This window comes from Phanerochaete carnosa (assembly GCF_000300595.1).
Source record: "Phanerochaete carnosa HHB-10118-sp unplaced genomic scaffold PHACAscaffold_1, whole genome shotgun sequence".
Taxonomy (NCBI): domain Eukaryota; kingdom Fungi; phylum Basidiomycota; class Agaricomycetes; order Polyporales; family Phanerochaetaceae; genus Phanerochaete; species Phanerochaete carnosa.
Genome location: NW_006767628.1, coordinates 3,603,288 through 3,622,323, shown reverse-complemented (window position 1 = coordinate 3,622,323; position 19,036 = coordinate 3,603,288). Strand labels below are relative to the sequence as shown.

Sequence of the window (19,036 nt, the reverse complement as noted above, 5' to 3'; positions counted from 1 at the left end):
TTGAGCGCCACTGCCCGTCGCGTAGAGTCACGTGCTTTAGAATTTGTGGGCGGTCGCCGCCGTGAGCGCGCCAGTTCATCGTCTCGACTCTCGCCCATGTCGCAGATATTCACCCGAGGGCGCATCATTGCACATGGCATAACATCGAGACCAGCAGCGTTAGTAGTTTATGGTTTGTGCACTCCTTTGTCTGTTCAATTTGATTCTAACTAGTCCGCAGGCTTGAGGCGAGAGGTCTCCCGAGGTCGAACACTACAACACAGGTCCTATGCTGCGACTCGTCAGCAGACTGAGCAAGTGCAGCATCCGCGCACCTCAATTGATGCAGCGATATCTGAGCTGCCCGATACCTCAAAACTAGCGCAACATTTGAACCGCGTCTTTGCACCTTTGCAATTCCCTCCGGAGTTGGCTGCTCGGATATTGACTCACCAAAGCCACAGGCACGGAGTACTCACGAATAATGCTCGGTTAAGCTTTATTGGTGTGTAGGATGATACCTATACGGTCGTACGGTCACCTTACCTGACGTTACTCGCGTCAGGTCGTCGTGTGTTGAAGTCATATCTCCTCCTCTTCGTACATTCCTCATCCGCCCTGAAGCCGCATCATGACTACGAACACATTCTGGAACGTGTACTAAACACCTACGTCCTTGGAGAGTTTGTAGGACCTCAATGGCAACTTGGCAAGGTCATGAAGTGGACGCCCGCAACGCAGAGCGAGTCCTTTGCGGGAGACCCGATGAATGTCTTGCAGCTCGGCAGAGAAGCATCACGGAGCATTGGCCTGTACAAGGTCCAGGGCACAGCAGTGGAGGCGGTAGTAGGAGGCGTATTTCATCAATTCGTGAGTCGCCGTGTTCATGCGAATCTGCGATGTCTTTTCTGCCGTCGCCTGGCTTGGGAGAGAATTAACAAGATTTCTTCCATCAGGGCGGACAGGTTGCTCATAGACTCTTCCACACAAGGCTGCTTCCCCACATACTGCTGCCAGGAGCGCCAGATGGCTTACCAGACTCCTTCCATGCTGACGCTACGAAAATCTGCGAGCAGATGGGCGGTCCGCAGGCTGACCTCTTTGGTGCTTCGAGCACACTCCATCAATCATAGCCTACTCTAGACAGTGCTCTAATCTGTTCATACACTACGTGATTCTCAAAGCGTTGTAGAGACTGCATGGCACCGTTCTGTCTCGTTGAAGCTCGCGAAGTTTTGACCGCCCATGCCTCGCGACCTGCTCTCTCCAGAGCTACCATGTCGTCTGAATATGTGCCTTCCTCTCAGTTCCATGATGCTGCTGCATACCTCACAAGTGCGCCCTCCCTGACGAAAGTGTCGAATGCTGTCAAGCTAGAGGTTTCACGTCTTACCGTCCTCTTTCGACGTAAGATTCTGACTCCCTCGCCTTTGATAGCTCTATGGGCTCTTCAAGTATCTCACAGTGTCCCGTTCACCGAACACGTCTCAGCCAGGCCTACTTAACTTCAGTGGGCGAGCAAAATGGGACGCCTGGAACAGCACTAGCCAGCAATTTGCCAGCCGTGCGCCGGATGCCGAAGCGCGATACCTGCAGATTGCTACAGAGCTGGGCTGGACACCAGGCGAAACCCCATCTTCGCAGGCCGAGAAGAAGCGAGAGAATTCGAACACAAGTGAGGACGATGATATCTGGGACAAGGATACAGGCTCGAAGACGAGTGGAGGCCCAAGTGGTCTCGGGAACTCAGTGAGCACGGTCTCGCAAGTTGACGAGGAGCAAAGAGAGCAGGGAACTCTACACGCCCTTGCGGTCTCTGGAGGCGCACAGGAGCTGGAGATGTTCCTACAGTCACATCCGGATGCACAGCTAGATGAGAGGGATACATATGTAGGAATCCTGATCACGATAAAGTACTGCAAAACGTTGACAATCAACATAGGGATATACGGCTCTACACTTGGCCAGTGACAGAGGGCACTTAGCCGCGGTCAGTCTTCTTCTTCAACGAGGAGCAGATACCACCCTCAAGGTTACTTGCACTCTTTCTAGACTGCACTAGTCTAATATGACGACAGGACGCAGACGACTTGACGGCCGCCGAGCTTGCTCGCATAGCTGAACATGACAACATCGCGGAATTGCTAGGATCTAAGCAATGAGGGAAATAGAGGGATTAAAGTATTTCATCTCGCCGCCCAGGACAGAATTTGTGCGACGGCGGATAGCCTCGGACACTTACGTTGAGATGTAGTATGGGGATATACCGCGCTATGCGATGTAGACCATCTCCAACCAACGTCCGCCTTCCACTTCCAGTCATCCTGTGCCCAAGTCTTGTTCGTTCGTCTCGCACCTCGAGGAACATTGGAATAGGCCATACGACAGCCGATGTGTATGTCATCAGAGATAATGTGTCGGCTATGCTTTGCTACCGGACCTGTTCTCGGCCATTCTTTCATCACGCATCCGATGATATCTCGAGTTGGGAGTAAGAATGCCACCCTAGCAAAGGTGTCAACTCTCGAGAAGAAAGTCACCGAAAGCTGGGATGCTCACCAAAGTCAACAGGTTGACTACACTGCCTGAGGGCTGAGCTCCCTGCCTGAGCCAATACTTTATCCGCTCCGAGCTCCATTTGACAGTCTTGTGTTGCTCGTCAGACTTCAGTTGAGGATCGTATATCGCCAGAGTCTCGAGCGGGCGAGCGTTCCGTCTGACATGCGAATCTATGGCAACCATGTGGAAGACGCGATTGTGGCGAGGGCCATGAAGTGCAAAGCGCAGACGAACTGGCATCGTCAATAGACTTGTAGGTGGTAGTGGTGGTGGTCTGTTGCAAGATCCGGGCTCGCGCTTACTTAGTTGAACGCGGGGACTGTTCAGGCGCTCGAGCGCACTCATTCTTCAAAACGATGGCGTCCCAGATTCTCCCTCTAGGTACGTGCGAGTTGTAGCTGCTCCCTCTAGAGCGCTTCTAACCCGTTCATAGAGCTGATCGATAGATGTATTGGCTCGCGCATCTGGGTCATTATGAAGGGTGATCGCGAGTTCACCGGCACGCTACTAGGTTTCGACGATTTCGTCAGTAAGTGGCGTTCAACTCATCCGACGGGGTAATGCTCAGTTGTTGTTAGACATGGTGCTGGAAGATGTTACAGAGTAGTGCGTATCAACTAAAATTCAGTGGCTCAAAGCGTGTTAATGGGAGGAATCCAGCGAGACTACTCCGCAAGGCCATAAGAAGACCCATCTCAACCAGACTCTACTCAACGGGAACAACATTTGCATGGTGCGCCTTACATATTATAAATGTCGATTATCCTTGTGCTTATGTACATGCAGTTGATCCCCGGTAGCAACGGCCCAGATAGCTAGGCCTAACAATCAATTCTGGATCACCTTGAGGCTTTCTGCCTCTCGCGCGATAATACTTACCCCCTGGCTAGGTCAGGGGGGCCAAATTCTATCAGGTACATGCGATATAAGTGCATTCGAGGCGAAAACGATTTATGTACGACAATGACGATGGATTACACAGTGGCTCATCGGGAGAGATGATGGAGAAAATAACAAGTACAGGATGGTGACGGGGAGAAGCAACCAAAACCCGATTACTGCCCAAAGCTGAATCCACCTGGTGGGGGAGCGGCACCGTCTTGATTGAACTATGCAAGATGAACGTTAGTCCGATCCGTCTCCTGACTAAAGGGGAGATGCTACGCACTGCGAAGGCACCGGAAGCATCGACGCTGGGTGCGCTGATAGCAGCATCGACGTCCTCGTCATCGGGGAAGTACTTGTCCATGATGTTGAACGCCTTCTTGTATATATCCAGATTGTCGTGCTGCTGAAGGTTGTGGATAGTGAGCATACCACCAGCTTCTTCGACGAAGACGGCGTATTGGTTGGCGGCACCCGGACCCGCGGCTTGCTTATCTACCTCGCCAACCTTGAGGATGTTGTCCAGGCCGTCAAGTGCGACCTGGATAATCTTGTTGTCCATCATGGTCAACAGATCACAGAGAGGCTTAATGCACCCTTGGGAAACAAGGTAGCGGATAATGGAAGGCTCCTGAAGACCACCGGAGGTCGCATTCGAGATAGCCCAGCATGCCTCCTTACGGGTCTTGAAGTCGGCATTCTGGAGGATGTTGATGAGTGGTGGAATAATGTTCGCGTCAATGACGGCTTGAATTTGAGGGGGAGAGCCTGCGGTGATGTTCGAGATTGTCCAGCAAGCCTCCTTCCTGATGCCCTCCTTAGGGGAGGAGAGAAGGGAGAGGAGAGCGGGAAGAGCGCCCGACGCGATGACGACTTGAGTCTGCATATCGTCACCGGTTACAATGTTGCCAACAGAACGGAGAGCGGGGGTTTGAACAGTAGTGGAGGGGTGCATGAGCAAATCGACAAGTCGCCTGCAGACGCCGGACTCGATAACGGCTTGAATCTTGTCATTAGAACCGTCAGAAAGGTATGAGATCGCCCAGCACGCGTCGATCAAAATTTCGTCATCGAGTGAGTAGATGAGCTTGGTGAGAACAGTGAGAGCGGGCGAAATCTGGGGGAAACAGTCAGAGACCATGCTTGTACGTACGCAGGTTTTAAACGCACCAAATCCCAATCCGGCTGAGGAGATTTGCCCCTGCAGAAGTTGCTTAATGTCCAAGTAGCATTCCGGAGCATGCTAAGCTTGTGGTTTTCGCTCAGAAGAGATAAGAGGGGACGAAGGGCGCCCTGTTGCAGAACATAATCCCGACATTGCGGGCTGTCGCCGGCGATGTTTCCAAGAGCCCAAACGGCCTGCTCTCGGACATCGTTGACAGAGGAAGAGAGGAGCTTGATAAACTCAGGGACAGCACTTGCGCCAATGACAGTCTGAGTGTGATCCGCTGTGCCAGACGCGATATTTGTGAGCGCCCATGCAGCCTCGAACTGCGGATACGAGGGTTAGGCGAGACGTAGAGACTTTCGCCCGTGGGAGGCGCACCTGAAGCATCGGGTTGTCGCCATGAAGAAATTCGACGAAACGGGGAACAACACCACACTCAATGACGCGTTCAATCGGAGGGTTCTTCTCTTTCGAGAGCAGCTTGCGAAATTTGGTCGTGGCATCGAGCTGGCGCTCGGGATCGTCAGAGAAAACGTCGCGAATCATGTCCTCAGCGAGCTAGTACACAGTCAGCAAACCTGGACATAGAGAAGAGGACGCGATACGACGTACAGGCGACTCTCCCCATGCAGCTGCAGACTCTTCATCGTCACTGTCAGCATCGGTCGTGGGGAGGAAGTTCCGCCTCTTGGAGATGTTCTCCTCGCGCTTTTGCCTTCTGATCTCGACCTGCTGCTCCTCGCGCCGGCGGCGCAGGTCGTCGGCCTTGAGGCCACCCTTGTTTTTGTAGTCTGGAACAGTGGCGGATCAGTATCATCGAGAAAGGCAGGATAGATAGAATAATAAAAAGGAAGCTGAATGTCGAACATACCGTTCTTACGGTGAGCAAGACGAGATTCCATGGCGGTAGTTGCGGTAAGGGCGAGGGTGGGTCTGTGGACAAGGGTTGCGCGACTAGCTGAGATCAGTCGGGCCTCTAAAAGACGTCGTCACGCTCGCGTGGCCCTTGGTCACAACTCCTCTCGCGTTCAGCGTCACACCAGGGCTTTGGAAGCCAGGTACTTGTTCACGTTCACTTTACAATGTTACATTCATGTTCGTTGCATAGCTACAACCCATTCACTGCATTACACGGATCGGCTCCCCATCAAGGAAAGCCTTGATATTCTCCACAGTTTGTCCCCAGAAAGCCTGGACAAACGGAGGTCAATCAACCGCACAAACCGAAAAAACCCAAGCTAAACAATCACCTTGTAATTGTCATCGCTGACGTATCCCATGTGTGGTGACAGGGTAACATTGTGCAGATCTCTCAGAGGATGGTCCAACGGGAGAGGCTCGATATCAAAAACATCTAAACCCGCTCCTGCAATCTTCTTCTTCTGCAAGACTTCCACCAAGGCCTGCTCATCTACAATGGGCCCTCGAGACGTGTTAATAAACAGCGCAGTTGGCTTCAGCAGCTCAAGGTCCTCCCTTGTGATGAGGTGACGCGTCTGCTCTGACAAGACCATGTGGATGGACAAGATATCGCTGCGCCTCATGAGCTCCTCCTTCGTCGAAATGAAGGTCACTCCAGCTTTCGCTGCACGCTCGGGAGTGAGGTGAGGCGACCACGCGATAGTTTCCATGTCAAAGACTTTCGCGATCTACAATCAGGTCAGTTTGCAGCTCCGCCATTTCCAGGTCTGAGACCCACCTTGGCCGTCGCACTCCCAAGAAAACCGGCTCCCACGAGACCAAGGGTCTTGCCTGCAAGGCCAACGGGGATAGTTGACTGCCACACCTGACGCCGGGCCTTCACGCCTGCGTCCTCCAGGGCTAGATGCCTGGCGGTGCCCAGGATGAGAGCCCAAATGTGCTCCTCCGTTGACTTCCCTCCCTTGCCAGTACCGCTCACCACAATGCCCTTGCTCTTCGCATGTGCGACGTCGATCCCCGCGTTGTACTTGCCTGTGGTCGCAATGAGCTTCAGGTTAGGCAGGAGGTCTAGCAGAGACGCGGGAAACTTGGTGCGCTCGCGCATTGCGCATATGATGGCATACGGTTTGAGCCGTTCAACGAGAGCATCCTCGTCATGCAGCGTCTCGATGAAGGTGTCCACCTTTACACGATTCTGCAAGATAGACCAGTCTCCGTAGGTGTGCGAGACACGCTGGTAGTCGTCCAGCACCGCGACTTTGATGGGCTCCTCTGACATTGTGCTGGTCGCTATGTGAGATGTGAGGCACGGAGCTCCCCGGATCTCAACACACTATTTATCACCTGCCCCGATTCAGTTTCAAGGAGAAATGATAACATTGGCTGGATGAAGACTCAGCTACGCATTTGGTATAGCGTCATATGACGTCTTTGGGTCTCAGATCCAGCTGTCGTCTCACGCTAAGCAGAAGTAGTAGTGAGGAATGAAAACATTGTGCAACGGTCCGATATCATAATGTAATCTACATGCGAGTGTCAACTTCGCTTCACGTATCTTGGTCAAAGGGATACTGCGGACGTGAAGAGAAGTTAGCATTACTCTAGAGAACTGTTGATTACATACCTCGAAGGGTTCTGGAGGATCGGCTTCTGGAGCATTCTCTTCTAGAGATATGTGCCGGTCGAAGCTAGCCAGGTCTTGCTGGGCAGCGGTTGCTTGTGTCGTAAACTCGATGTACTCGGGCGGCTGCTCCGATTGCTGGTCCGCAAGAATGAGGATACCTCCCCCTCCGCCAAATTTCTCGAGATTCGCAAGCGAGCTCGGCGTTGCGTGACCCTTTCGCGGAGGATGTGCTGACACAGCGCGCACCGGTTGGTACCGAGAGTCTGATGGGAAGGTAACATACGCCATCTGCGCAGGTGTGACACGAGAGAAGTTAAACAGCTTCTGGAAGTTAGGCTCTGGTGAACTCGAGGACTCGGGAAGGTTGGAGATAGAGCCCGAGAGAGGTGACACGTCCCCATGCTTGTCTGTTGCCGCAGAGTCGTCCACCTTCATCTCGACGTCTGTATCTTTCTTCTTGCCGTCCCAGCACAAGTGTCAGAATAAAGAATTTAGTCGCGCTAGAAAGATAACGCACTGCGTCTACGGTCTCGCCCTCTGCAGCTGCTTTCTTCTTCTCCCTAGCCTTAGCCTTGGCAGTGGTTGACAAGACTGCCGTCGCTACTTTAGTGATCGCCTCCTTCTTTGGTGTCTGCATCGGCTGTGGATACGCGAACAAGCTCGGCTTCGCATTCGACAAGAATTCGAATTTCGGTGCCTGCAGTGTTAATGAGCCTCAGGTAGTGAGATGGATATCAGCAGAAGCACTTACGTGTAAGGTCGCGTCAAGGCCAATAATCCCGGTCGGCTCAAACGCCAGTGAAGCGCAGTGGGCCAACGGGTACCAGTACCAGAATTGACAGAAGAGGACCATGCCAACAATGGCACTCGTCTTGCGGCTTCCAGCACGACTCTGCAGGGTAATGGTGACGTTACGTCCACCGGCATCGATGAGACCTTGTCCAAGGGTGGCACCGAAGCGGGCCATAGGGTCCTCGTGCTTGTTGCCAATGACCTTGTTATACGCCTGGCGGACAGAGGCGATCGCTGGCGAAACCGCCTCTGACTGTTCCACGAGAATCATACCAAGAGCAACGTAGGCACCCTGGCGGACGAAGTCGATGCTATCCTTGGTCATGGGTTCGAGAATGTCGATGGCATCCTGGAGGCCGGTTCCTGCGCAAGCGATACCAAGGGCAAGGGTGGCGCCGCATCGGACATGAGGGTTGTAGCTCTCGCTGAGAAGCTGTACGATGCGTGGTACTTGCGAGGGATTCTTGAAAAGGAGGAAGGCTAGTGTTGTGACTGCCGCCCGGCGGACATCGTCCGAGGTGTCTGAGACAGCGACATGGAGCAGCTTGCGGATAGCGGTGTTGTCAGAGGTGCCAGCATAGGCTAGCGCCAAAGTGTAGACACCACCATAGCGGAGAATCGGATCCTACGCGCACACACTGTCAGCCTGATACCTTAAGCTCATAGAGAATAAACACGCCTTATCACCGAGCAGCTCGTTTGCCATGGCGTCAGCCTGCTCTTGTCGTCCGTAGTATAAAAAGGCAAGGCCAACTGCAAGCCCACGGATGATCTTCTCGTGTTGCGTCTCGCGAGCATACGTAAGCATTTCATCAGCATAAGTAGCGTCGCCAGTGCCAAGCATAACGAGACCCATGGCGTAACCAGCTGTCTCTCCCGAAACTGCAGAGTCGTTGAAAAGCGTCTGCTTCAGGTCCTCATATGCATCCACGTTCTTGCCGCCCATGCCTGCGATGCCAAGGCCAAGAGCAGCCCCGTGCTGAACAACCTCGTGTTGTGCTGACCGAAGAGTCTCGCGGAGATAACCTTCGACCTGACGGCCGCTTCCACAGCCTGCGTTGATAAGTCCAAGGGCAAACAATGCACCACCTTCGGAAAAGACGGCGCCAGGAATGCCGCTCTCGACTCCTTGCTGAGGAAGATACGGTCCAAGGATGTTCATGCCCTCCGCGAAGTGACCCTTGTGAATAACGCCAAGCCCTGCCGTCGCGCTGAATTTTGCCCAGTTCGATGCAAGTGCGAGCCACTCGAGGTTTTCACGAAGGAAGGTATCTGACGTGGTACCTGCGTGCATGAAAGCGTTCTGCAGTGTGAGTGCATTATGATAGATAGATGAGCGGCCTTCTAAGAAATCCTGCAAAACGATGTCAGCTTCGAAATGGACTGAATGACGGTATACGAACCTTGGAGTGCTTCAGGATCAGCATGTCAGTCTTGTTATTCCTCTTCAAAAACTCGAGGTAGAGCTTGACAGACTCCTGGCCTGCCAGGATCTCACGAATGCGGTCGTAGATCTCCTTCGCCTCCTGCAAAACCGTTAGCATTAGTTCCTCTGTAAGACTCCACGAGCGTACCCCGCTGCCTTCTGGGAGTTCGCTGCGGATGCTCTCCAGAAAGTCCTGTGCACCGCCCTCAACGAGGTCAAACGCGAGCTGGTATGCCAAAAGCTTGTCGCCGGGTACGAACGAGGTGAGAAAGGGGATAGTGAGCTCTGCTGATCCAAGTGACACGAGCAAACGGGTAACGGAGTGGACATGCGTCGAACGGTCCTTGCTAGATGGGAGTGGGAAGAGAGGGAGAAGGGACTTGAGGACCTCATCGCGATACGAGAGGGAGAAACCGGTATCGAGGACAGCATCCATAGCATAAGAGAGGAGAGAAACGTCGCGAGTTTTCTTGTAAATATCCTCGACAATATCGAGACGGTGAGATTCGAGGGCAATACCAATCGCCTACAACTGCATTAGAATTATGTCCTACGGCATACAGTGCGATACTCACCTGTCTGTATTCGCCTTCGTTGATACATCGGTGCAGAATGCCCTCAATGATACCTTGCAGCTTGGAGTCAATCTTCTCACCACCACTTTCCTCTTTTGACCTGGCCTCGACGTAACGGTCAATAGCCTTGGCTGCCGAGGAACATGCATGAGTAGTGGATGTGTACGTGACTTCGGATACACGCACAGATGACTGTCTCGACATACTCCTCTACTCCAGGAGTGCGCCCCTCGGCTTCGAATGCGCTGCCCGCACTCAAAGCGAACGACAGGGCTTCATCGTACTCTCCAAGGTAGTAATAGACTTTGCTTGCGAGCAAGGCAGCAGAGTTCCGTGCGTCAGCGGAGAGCTCCTCGCTCTCATGCAGCGACTCGCTGTTGCAAAACTGCACTCAGCACCAAACAGGCGGATATAATCTGGGAGCATACATGAGTTCAATCTGCTCGGATATTTCTGCCCAAAATTGGGGAACGAGGCCATTGAGAGACCTGAGGGCGTGTTCGCGGAGCAGAGGCTCCGGCTCTGAAAGCAGAGCGAGTACGCCGGCGGCGGATGAGTGCATGCGGACCATGCTGGGCGTGGTGGACGTAAGAGGTACAATGGGTGTGCGTACGCGTCAGCGAACGGTGAACGCGTCGTCGGCGTCTATTATCTCCCAATTGGGAATCCTTACCTAAGCTCACATCACCGAGGTCTTCCGCTAAATCACTGGCTACCGCCTCTTCAGAAACATACACCAAGATGTCCATGCTTTTCCGTCGTCAGCTCCTCCGCGCCGCTCCCCGTGCACGCTCTTTTGCCAGCTCTGCTGGTGATGCTGCTAAGAACAGCTGGCAGGCTCAGCAGGAGGTCAGTCGCGCCCACGCCGCAGGTACGTTTTCACCGCGGTGTGCTGTCCTCGACGGTGTCTGAACGGTTCGCTCTTCAGAGACTGCTGAGCTCTGGAGGAAAATCGGGTATTGTATTTTGCTTTTGCTACGTAGGACATGAGCTGACTACTTGACTCTAGTTACTATGTCTGCATCCCTGGCAGTGAGTAGACCACTTACCGACGAACACTCGGGTTATTCTAAGGCCATTGGATAGTTGGTATCACCACCATCTGGGTCTACCGCGTGGAGCAGGAGCACGCTGAACACGAAGAGCACCTCAAGCACGAGAACAATGGCACTCTCCCGCAACCTCCCGCGTACGAGTACCTTAACACGCGCCGTATGTCTTGAAGTTTCCGCTCCGGAGCTATCACTGATTTTGCTGCAGATCGCCCCTTCCCTTGGGGCCCCAATTCGTTGTTCTTCAACCGCGAGGTGCGGATTTCGCCCATGTCTAGTCCTCGTCTCCTAACGCATTGCGTCTTAGGTAAACAAGGACATGTCTGCCAGCGACGAGTAATCCGTTTATAGAACTACAGCCACATGTTTTCTTTGGACCCTCCATTAGAGAACGGTGTTATGGTTGAAAGAACTCGAGTGCAAATTTAAATACCAATGGGTATATAGGTATTACACGCGCAGAAATTGTCCTCGAAGATGGGCAAAATGAAGCAGATCAGTGAAACAAAAATGGCCTAGAATGCCACCCAAGCTCCCGCTAGCATACCGAGAACAACGAAAGAAAGGCTGGCGATCTGTGGCTTTGCGACCTGGAAGGCGCCATTAGATCTAGAACAATTCCACGTCAGTGCCTAGACACATCTCGAATGTGTGTTTGAAATATATACCCTGTAGTCGTTGTGGGAGAAGCCGTAGAACTTGATGTAGAAGACGCCGTGGCGAGAGAGGCGACATCTCCGGTTGCAACGGTGTATACTGACCCAGCAAAAGACGTGGCCACGCCCGCACCGCTGCTCGCGAGAGTGATCGCTTCACCTCCGGCGGAGGTTACTATAGTTGCAACTGATCCTCCAACAGCTACGAACTAAGGGTTAGAATATGATGCTCATAATTCCGGCGATTGCACATACAGGTGACTTCGGTGAAAATGGATCCACCTAGTGAAGTAGCGTCCGACAAGACGGAACTAGCTGAAACTACGATGAGACACGCTTTATCTTCGCACTTTAGGTGTATGACTTACCTCCAGATGTGGCGTCACTCAGGACAGACCCGGCTATGGTCAAGTTTAACACAGACGAACAGGACAATGTGCATAAAACACACCTCCAGAAGTTGCAACGGATAAAGCGGATCCCGCTAGTCAGCAAGTCAGTGCCGTTTCTCACATAGGGGCGCGCCTGGAACGGGGGCGTCATTAGATCTGCGGGGCGGTAGGCATAGTGTTTGGGGCACTGACCCATGGTGATGTTGGGTACAAAGTGGCTGTCCGAGACGACGGATGATCAGCTTACCGCAGCAACGAAAATATCGAAAAGGGCTACCCGTCCATGACATCTGCACAGAGCCCGGATGAGCATCGACTGCGGACAGCCGAGAGCGGATGTACACTGACCCATGTGGAGCCATTCGGCACCGCCTTTGATCATGCGCTTGCATTCTGCTGTGAGCTGACCAAAGTCTGAGGCGAGGACAGAGGGAGAGACGATGGCCTTGGGCATGTCTGCAGCAGCGGACGAGGGAGATCGATACCAGCCAAGGCCTTGCAAAGATGTGGTGATGGTCGCTGGACGGAGAACGCCGAGGCAGTTACCGAGATTGCCATGACGTTATCCCATTGAAAAGGCCAGATGCCTCTTCCGATCCCGCTTTGCGCTGGGGTGCCCTGCCCGCTCCTGCAAGCCGGTGCACGCAGCTTGCCGCACAGCCAGCCCGGCCGCCGTCCCAGGTTTTCCTTAAATACGCTCCCCTTCCTATGGCCCTCCCTCCCATTTTCCTTCACCCCCATTAACTATCCCCATGTTCTCCCGACTCGCCCTCTCTGCGTACCTTTGCCTCCTCGCCGTAGCCACCCTGGCGAGTGCTGAGCAGGAGAAGCGCCAAGGTATGCCCGCTGCCTCAGATGCAAGCCGTATATTGACCTCCGGTCGTCACCAGTCATCAACTCTATCACTTCCGACATAGGCTCAGCCTTGTCTGTAGCTACATCGGCTGCCGGCTCTGCATTGTCAGTGGCAACCTCTGTTGGTGCGTGAACAGCCCGAGACGACCATAGATCTCGCTCATACGGACCTCACAGGTGCTTCCATCGCCTCCGATGCTACCTCTGGAGGTAAAACCGGCATGAATGTCCTGTGCTCTCGTGTGTGGCCAAGAGCGTCCCGGGCATATTCATGGACTGCCACATGATGGTCTCCGAACCAGAGAAGGCATGTTCGCCGCTCTTTCTCCCCGTAGACGCGCCTCCATGCTGAATATACTTTGTCTCGCAGTGGGTGAACGACATCGCTGACGCAGGCGGCTCGCTCTACTGCTTCCACCTTGAGGCAACTTGTCAGTGAGTTTCATGCCAAGTACGCTCGTGCGGACACTTAACGTCCGCCACCTCACTAGCTAACCCGCTCTCGCTTGTCCAAGCCATACGTGAGCGGAAGATGAAGGCAGGTGTTGCCATCTCGCCGGACACGCCTTCGACCGCAATCACGGACGAAGTGGGCGAGGCCGCTGACATGCTTCTCGTCATGACGGTGTACCCCGGTTCGTGAACATTTTTGACTGTGTTTCGGCGAAGTGCCTCCGGCTAACAAGCTGCGCATGTACACAGGTCGTGGAGGCCAGAAGTTCTTGGAACGCTGCGTGCCCAAGGTTGCGGAACTGCGCGCCCGATTCCCGGACAAGGACATCGAAGTCGACGGTGGCGTTGGCCCGAAGACGATCGGTGTCTGCGCCGATGCAGGTAACGCGTCCCCCACAAATGCACGAGATACAGGCTGAACGGCGTTTCCTCTGTACAGGCAGCAACGTTATTGTCGCAGGCACAGCTATCTTCAACGACCCACACCCAGAGAACGTTATTCAGGTTCTCAAAGACTCAGTGAACAAGGCCCAGGCGAAGATTGCCAACCGCGAGCGATAAATGATAATCACATGTACTATCAGAGCAACAACACTGCTGGGAGATCCCCAAACTTGACACACTTGTATTAACAACATCAGAATTGAAAAGTATAGTGTGCTACCAGTACAATCGCTCGCCGTACATGTTCGGCTGTTCTCCGCGGATGTAGGCTTCGAAAGTTCGTTTTATGACGGCCGACCAGCTAAGTTCATGCACCGCCTCTGGCGGGTGCTCAGTAGATGGCGACTGGTCACTACCAAAGCGCGGACCAACGTCAGGATAGTTGCGGTCGGGGTCGAATGGCGTCCACCATCTGTTGTGATAGTGGTAGGAAAACGCTCCTTTGTAAAAGCCGTCGAACCCAAGAGCCTCGGGGCTTGCACCGAGCCGCGGCGGCGTCTTAAAGAAATCGTCGAACCTGTTAGACAAGCATCGTTAGCACTGGTGACGCCACTCTCAGCTGATAGACGCACGTGTTGAGGAGCGGCTGCGGCGGCCGCTCGGTATGGAAGCCCTCGACCATCAGCCACGCAGGGTCGAACAGCGCGTCGGGCAACCGCTGGAGGAGGCCCTCCATCTGCGCGTCCTCGAGGTAGCGCGAGACGCGGATCGGGTGAAAGTCGAGTCCGCTCTGGAGCGCAGTGCGCAGGAGCCACGTCCCGAGCGCGCTCTGGCGGTGCATGCGGAGCACGGCGGTGTTGTAGCGCTCCAGGCGCGACCAGCGGTACGCGAATGCGCCTGGCGCGCCCCAGAGCTCCTCCCAGTCGCGCAGGAGGAGCGTGTCGACGTCGAGATACACGCCCCCGAAGCGGTGGCAGAGTACGAAGCGCACGAGGTCGGACAGCGCGACGGACGGCTTGTCGTACGCGTCTGCGGACTGGGGTGAGCGGTTGACGAGGGCAGTGCCGCTGTCAGGAAGGCCAATGTCATCTTCGCCGTCCCCCACAACGTCTTCCGGCGTCTCGACGGTCTCGCGGTCCCGGGGCAGTTTGGACTTGAAGACCATGTGCATGTATCTCCTCCACTCGTCCTTCAGCTCGTCGGTAGCGTCGAGTTGTTCCACCGCGTCCCAGACCTTGAACTGGATAACCTGGCTGAACCGCGGGTGCAAGAACACTGACGCCCACGGGTTCGTCTTCAGCTCATTGTGCATTCGCTTCTCCCATGTCGCGCGCTTGTAGCGCGCCCAGTCCGGCTGCGTGATCCAGACCCACATTTCTGTCCTGCAGGTTGGCAGGGAGTGTTCAGGTGGAACATGTAAGCCGAGGTTCTGCGTGTAGAGGAAAGAGAGGAGCGCCATGTAGGGCTTGTCCGTGAATGGACCCGTCCAAAACATGTGAAAAATGCGGCGGTCAACGCTATGGCATGGGTCATGCGTGCTTATGGTCGGGAGAGGGGGAAGCGTAAGGCGTGACTTTGAGAGGCCTGCTCGCCGGCCGTTATAGTGGCTCTCGCGGTCATGGACCTGGGTCGTCTCGTTCTGCGCCTCACGAGAGTGTCCACCACTCTTTGCAGAGTCAGTAACATAGATGTACCGGAACTGCTCAGAAGCCCCTCCTCTGACGCGGCGAGATGCCACGTCAAGCTCTGCCCCGTTGCGCAGTAATTTGAGGCAGTCCCGCACGTACTGAACGGAGCCGTACGTGAGTTGGCGATACACAGAGCGTCAGACCACAAACCTTTCCGACGGAGAAATCACAGTGCCGCACGACAATGTCGAGATCAGCCGCGCTGCCTGGGACAGGTCTCGAGGGATATGCGATGTTGGCGTGCGAAAGATTCGGGGTTACGTAAATCCATGGTGGGCCCACCCCAGCAGTACTGGCGTAGTCACTATTCCTAGTAGGACGCGCCGGGTTTCTGAGCACGTCCGAGCCTATGTACGATGGTACTAAACGTGACGCGTCAGTTCGATCATGGGGTACCAGGACTTGGTCCACAAACCTGAATGAGCCGAGGGATAATGCCCGGCAGCAACCTCCCACTGCCATATGCTCTTCAGGTCGCGGACGTCAAATGCGAGCGTCGGAGGACCAAGGACGGTGAACGGCGGGATCCATATTTTTTCCACCGTCACGTAGCGCAGATAAAGCGCAAGGAGGGTGTATGCTCCAATGAGTAGCGCAACGGCGAAGCAGTAGGGCCTTCTCCTGGCCAGTGCTATGATTCTGAGCGGGATATTATGAGCTCGGGTGGCTGAATAAAGAGGTCGTTGTGACACACGCATGCGAATCTCTTCTCCTCCTGTCTGGTGGACCGCCTAGCAACCCGAGGATACCACTAAACCAGCCATGATAGGCAGCGCGGGGCATGGCGCGTGGTCAGTCTGGTGCGGAATGCTCTTGACCGCGAGTATGCTCCGTGCAGGGCTGACGCGAGCCATGTGCACGATGACCGTGAAGAACGCGCCTACGGCCACGCGGGGTTGACAGACGCGATCGAGAAGCGTCGATAGCCCAGAATGGCAATCGTCCAAGTTCGAAAATTTTGCAGTCATGAAAATAATACAAGTTACTCAGCTGTCGTGAGGGTGCAGCCATCGGGACTAATGTACACGTATGCGAGCCCAGCGCGTTGTCTATCTGTCTATCGTACACTTCAACACCCTTAGCGGCCTCCGAGCGGCTGCATCTGCAGGTCAGCAGGGTCGGTCGGCACAGAAAGAATACGGAGCGTGTTGGTGTGGCCAAGGCCACCCCTCCAGCCTTGGACAGCGACAACAGTCGTGCCAGTTTTGATAACGTTCAGATCCAGTGCGCTACGAAGACCGAAGCGGATACGGTTGTCCACCTGTCGAGAAGTGTCAGTCACCTGTAGTCGCATCGGATGACACATCCCACATCAGGGCTACTTACATCGGTCTGCCATTGGTGGCTCTCGATACCCCGAGGCTCTGGGTACCAAAATGGATAAATTCCCCGGTGAAGGTGAATCTGTCGTGCAGTCTGCTGGTTGCGCGTGACTAGGAATGTGCCGTCAGCAGGGGGACCAGATCTTACCTCGAACAGGACTCACCAGTGATGACGGGGCAACGAGGGCGGTATTTGGAGACAAGGCGCGCAGTGTTGCCGCTGGTCGAGAGAACGACGATAGCAGACGCATTCTGCTCGTCAGCAGCAGCAACCGCGGCGATAGCGACAGTCTCAACGGTGTCGGTCGGTCGAGGAGTGAGGGACCGGAGTTCATCGTACAGAGGAGGGTAGCAGATGGAAGCCTCCGCCAGCATGCAAGTCTCGGCCATCATGAGAACTGTCGAAACAGAAGCTCATTAGGCTGTGTAAGCGAGGCAGAGGAGAGATGACCTTACCGGACTGGACAGGGTACGATCCCTTGGCAGTCTCGCCAGACAGCATGACACAGTCGGCACCGTCGAGGACGGCGTTGGCGACATCACTGACCTCCGCGCGAGTGGGGCGGGGGTTATACTAGAACAAATAATTCAGTTCAACGAGCTACGTCAAAGGGAGTAAGAGACATACAGTCATAGATTCCAACATCTGTGTGGCAACGATGACGGGCTTGCCAGCCATGTTACATTTGGAGATCATCATCTTTTGAGCGACGAAAACCTGGCTGGCGGGGATCTCGATACCAAGGTCACCACGAGCGACCATGACACCATCAGTCTCCCTAAGGATCTCGTCGAAGTTCGCGACACCCTGCTCGTTCTCAATCTTGACTATGATCTTGATGTTCGCGCCATCAGGGCCGAGGACGGTGCGGATGTCGCGGACATCCTGCGCGCGACGGATGAAAGACGCGAAAACCATGTCAACACCGTTCTTGACACCAAACCGAAGATCAGCTTTGTCCTTCTCAGAGAGTGCCGGGAGGTCGACATCGGTCTTGGGAAGATTGACACCCTTGCGCGAAGAGAGGGTGCCGTTGTTCAACGCACGGACGTGTACGTTGGGGCCGTCGATGGCAGTGACGAGGAGGGAAAGAATACCTGCATTTCATGAGCCATATAGATTATCTTGAAATGATGTATAACAAACCATCATCAACATAGATGAGTTTCCCAGGCGCAGTCACTCTGGGGAGGTTTTTCTAGAGGCCAATCCAGTGAGCATACACACACAAAATATGGGTTGCGGAACGCACGTAATCCATGTAGAGAATCTTGTCGTCACCGATCTTCGAGTACTTTTCCTCAGTGGCGATAATGAATTCATGGCCGGCCTTGATGGAAATCTGTGGTGGACACCCTATTAGTCTATGTGAATGCAGCAGAAGTCGCACGACGTACGTCCTGGCCATCCCTTATGAGACCGGTACGAATTTCCGGACCTTTCTACTCCGTGAGAAACAAATGAGAATCACCGATGACTGCGGACTTGTAAGACGCGTACCGTGTCGAGTGCAATGGCGATCGGACGGAAGTTAGGGTTCGCTAGTGGCAAATATGAGGACATGCCACTGGATATGACATTAAAGAGCACTCACCGGCAACCGCAGCCCGAGTGTTATCGACGACGCTCTGATGGTACTCGTATTCGCCGTGCGAAAAGTTCATGCGCACTGGGGGACTAACGCATGAGCTCATGCAGCACTTCCACAAAATCATACCACTGACCGATGTTAACACCTGCACGCATGAGCTCAGCGAGCTTCTCGGGATTGTTGACCTTAGGGCCTGCATCCAAAAGCGTTTAAAAGACATGCAGTGGGCGCGTTTGAGCGCAAGACGTACCGATAGTCGCGATGATCGCGGTCTGCAACGATGTTAATGAGTCTGGCCCTTACGGCGAGCCTGGAGGACGTACCTTGCGGAGGAACTTGGTGTCCTCGGTAGGGACGGGGGCATTGGTAGTGGAGAGGTTGGCAAACCATTCGAGACGCGAGCGGATGTTGGAAGACATGGTGGTTTCTGGCGAGGGGCTGCAGCGACTAGGGAAGTTATGTAGTGGATTAGCCGCCCAAGGTGTCAGGGCGCAGGGCGGAGCTAGAGAGGAAGAGGAAGAAAGGAACGGACGGGCTTTGAGACAGCTTGCGCCCGCCTATATGTACCCGCCAAGCTCGTCCATCGATTGGGGCAAAGGAAAAATTGAACGGTCTGCGCATTTTGTGATACGTTCGAACGTGTCTCTCCGCAGATCGGGATGATGTTGTCAACAAGAGCGCGTACGGCTCGAAAAATGCCTCTGATGGTCTCT

General features: G+C 54.3%; 9 protein-coding genes across 9 annotated transcripts; 3 read left to right on the top strand and 6 right to left on the bottom strand.

Annotated features, from left to right (window-relative positions):
• Window positions 1-96: 96 nt before the first annotated feature.
• Window positions 97-1,112, top strand: PHACADRAFT_156461 (uncharacterized protein; the record flags this gene model as incomplete). The annotated part of the gene is made up of 4 exons (XM_007390603.1): window positions 97-172; window positions 329-484; window positions 545-849; window positions 936-1,112. The coding sequence occupies 4 exons, from the start codon at window positions 97-99 to the stop codon at window positions 1,110-1,112; spliced, it is 714 nt and encodes a 237-aa protein (XP_007390665.1).
• Window positions 1,113-1,256: 144 nt separating this feature from the next.
• PHACADRAFT_85082 (uncharacterized protein) lies at window positions 1,257-2,141 on the top strand (the record flags this gene model as incomplete). Its single annotated transcript, XM_007390602.1, has 4 exons — window positions 1,257-1,358; window positions 1,417-1,869; window positions 1,922-2,011; window positions 2,058-2,141. 4 exons carry the CDS (start codon window positions 1,257-1,259, stop codon window positions 2,139-2,141), a joined length of 729 nt encoding a protein of 242 aa, XP_007390664.1.
• A 259-nt stretch (window positions 2,142-2,400) lies between these two features.
• Window positions 2,401-2,778, bottom strand: PHACADRAFT_82680 (uncharacterized protein; the record flags this gene model as incomplete). Its single annotated transcript, XM_007390601.1, has 2 exons — window positions 2,401-2,484; window positions 2,539-2,778. 2 exons carry the CDS (start codon window positions 2,776-2,778, stop codon window positions 2,401-2,403), a joined length of 324 nt encoding a protein of 107 aa, XP_007390663.1.
• A 118-nt stretch (window positions 2,779-2,896) lies between these two features.
• Window positions 2,897-5,518, bottom strand: PHACADRAFT_247711 (uncharacterized protein). The gene is made up of 10 exons (XM_007390600.1): window positions 5,463-5,518; window positions 5,204-5,382; window positions 4,970-5,149; window positions 4,594-4,914; window positions 3,707-4,540; window positions 3,325-3,647; window positions 3,199-3,271; window positions 3,117-3,144; window positions 2,972-3,067; window positions 2,897-2,919 (listed from the first exon to the last, which is right to left on the bottom strand). Exons 1-6 carry the CDS (start codon window positions 5,491-5,493, stop codon window positions 3,594-3,596), a joined length of 1,599 nt encoding a protein of 532 aa, XP_007390662.1. The 5' UTR covers window positions 5,494-5,518; the 3' UTR covers window positions 2,897-2,919; window positions 2,972-3,067; window positions 3,117-3,144; window positions 3,199-3,271; window positions 3,325-3,593.
• Window positions 5,519-5,829: 311 nt separating this feature from the next.
• PHACADRAFT_83957 (uncharacterized protein) lies at window positions 5,830-6,791 on the bottom strand (the record flags this gene model as incomplete). The annotated part of the gene is made up of 2 exons (XM_007390599.1): window positions 5,830-6,240; window positions 6,291-6,791. The coding sequence occupies 2 exons, from the start codon at window positions 6,789-6,791 to the stop codon at window positions 5,830-5,832; spliced, it is 912 nt and encodes a 303-aa protein (XP_007390661.1).
• A 268-nt stretch (window positions 6,792-7,059) lies between these two features.
• Window positions 7,060-10,500, bottom strand: PHACADRAFT_84118 (uncharacterized protein; the record flags this gene model as incomplete). The annotated part of the gene is given in 11 exon segments (XM_007390598.1): window positions 7,060-7,083; window positions 7,137-7,589; window positions 7,654-7,833; window positions 7,888-8,553; window position 8,566; window positions 8,606-9,282; window positions 9,332-9,454; window positions 9,503-9,880; window positions 9,930-10,060; window positions 10,116-10,303; window positions 10,358-10,500. 11 exon segments carry the CDS (start codon window positions 10,498-10,500, stop codon window positions 7,060-7,062), a joined length of 2,964 nt encoding a protein of 987 aa, XP_007390660.1.
• A 194-nt stretch (window positions 10,501-10,694) lies between these two features.
• On the top strand, window positions 10,695-14,002 carry PHACADRAFT_247708 (uncharacterized protein). Its single transcript, XM_007390597.1, has 13 exons — window positions 10,695-10,800; window positions 10,858-10,885; window positions 10,939-10,961; window positions 11,016-11,141; window positions 11,190-11,236; window positions 11,289-11,590; window positions 11,650-11,839; window positions 11,893-11,992; window positions 13,140-13,191; window positions 13,255-13,315; window positions 13,376-13,519; window positions 13,587-13,718; window positions 13,777-14,002. Exons 8-13 carry the CDS (start codon window positions 11,910-11,912, stop codon window positions 13,896-13,898), a joined length of 594 nt encoding a protein of 197 aa, XP_007390659.1. The 5' UTR covers window positions 10,695-10,800; window positions 10,858-10,885; window positions 10,939-10,961; window positions 11,016-11,141; window positions 11,190-11,236; window positions 11,289-11,590; window positions 11,650-11,839; window positions 11,893-11,909; the 3' UTR covers window positions 13,899-14,002.
• On the bottom strand, window positions 13,998-16,258 carry PHACADRAFT_168658 (uncharacterized protein; the record flags this gene model as incomplete). Its single annotated transcript, XM_007390596.1, has 5 exons — window positions 16,102-16,258; window positions 15,825-16,076; window positions 15,560-15,771; window positions 14,354-15,507; window positions 13,998-14,298 (listed from the first exon to the last, which is right to left on the bottom strand). Exons 1-5 carry the CDS (start codon window positions 16,190-16,192, stop codon window positions 13,998-14,000), a joined length of 2,010 nt encoding a protein of 669 aa, XP_007390658.1. The 5' UTR covers window positions 16,193-16,258.
• Window positions 16,259-16,352: 94 nt separating this feature from the next.
• PHACADRAFT_111557 (uncharacterized protein) lies at window positions 16,353-19,000 on the bottom strand. Its single transcript, XM_007390595.1, has 13 exons — window positions 18,647-19,000; window positions 18,574-18,595; window positions 18,457-18,516; window positions 18,327-18,401; window positions 18,233-18,273; window positions 18,130-18,174; window positions 17,985-18,074; window positions 17,879-17,930; window positions 17,360-17,829; window positions 17,188-17,305; window positions 16,896-17,129; window positions 16,736-16,842; window positions 16,353-16,670 (listed from the first exon to the last, which is right to left on the bottom strand). Exons 1-13 carry the CDS (start codon window positions 18,740-18,742, stop codon window positions 16,488-16,490), a joined length of 1,593 nt encoding a protein of 530 aa, XP_007390657.1. The 5' UTR covers window positions 18,743-19,000; the 3' UTR covers window positions 16,353-16,487.
• Window positions 19,001-19,036: the final 36 nt, after the last annotated feature.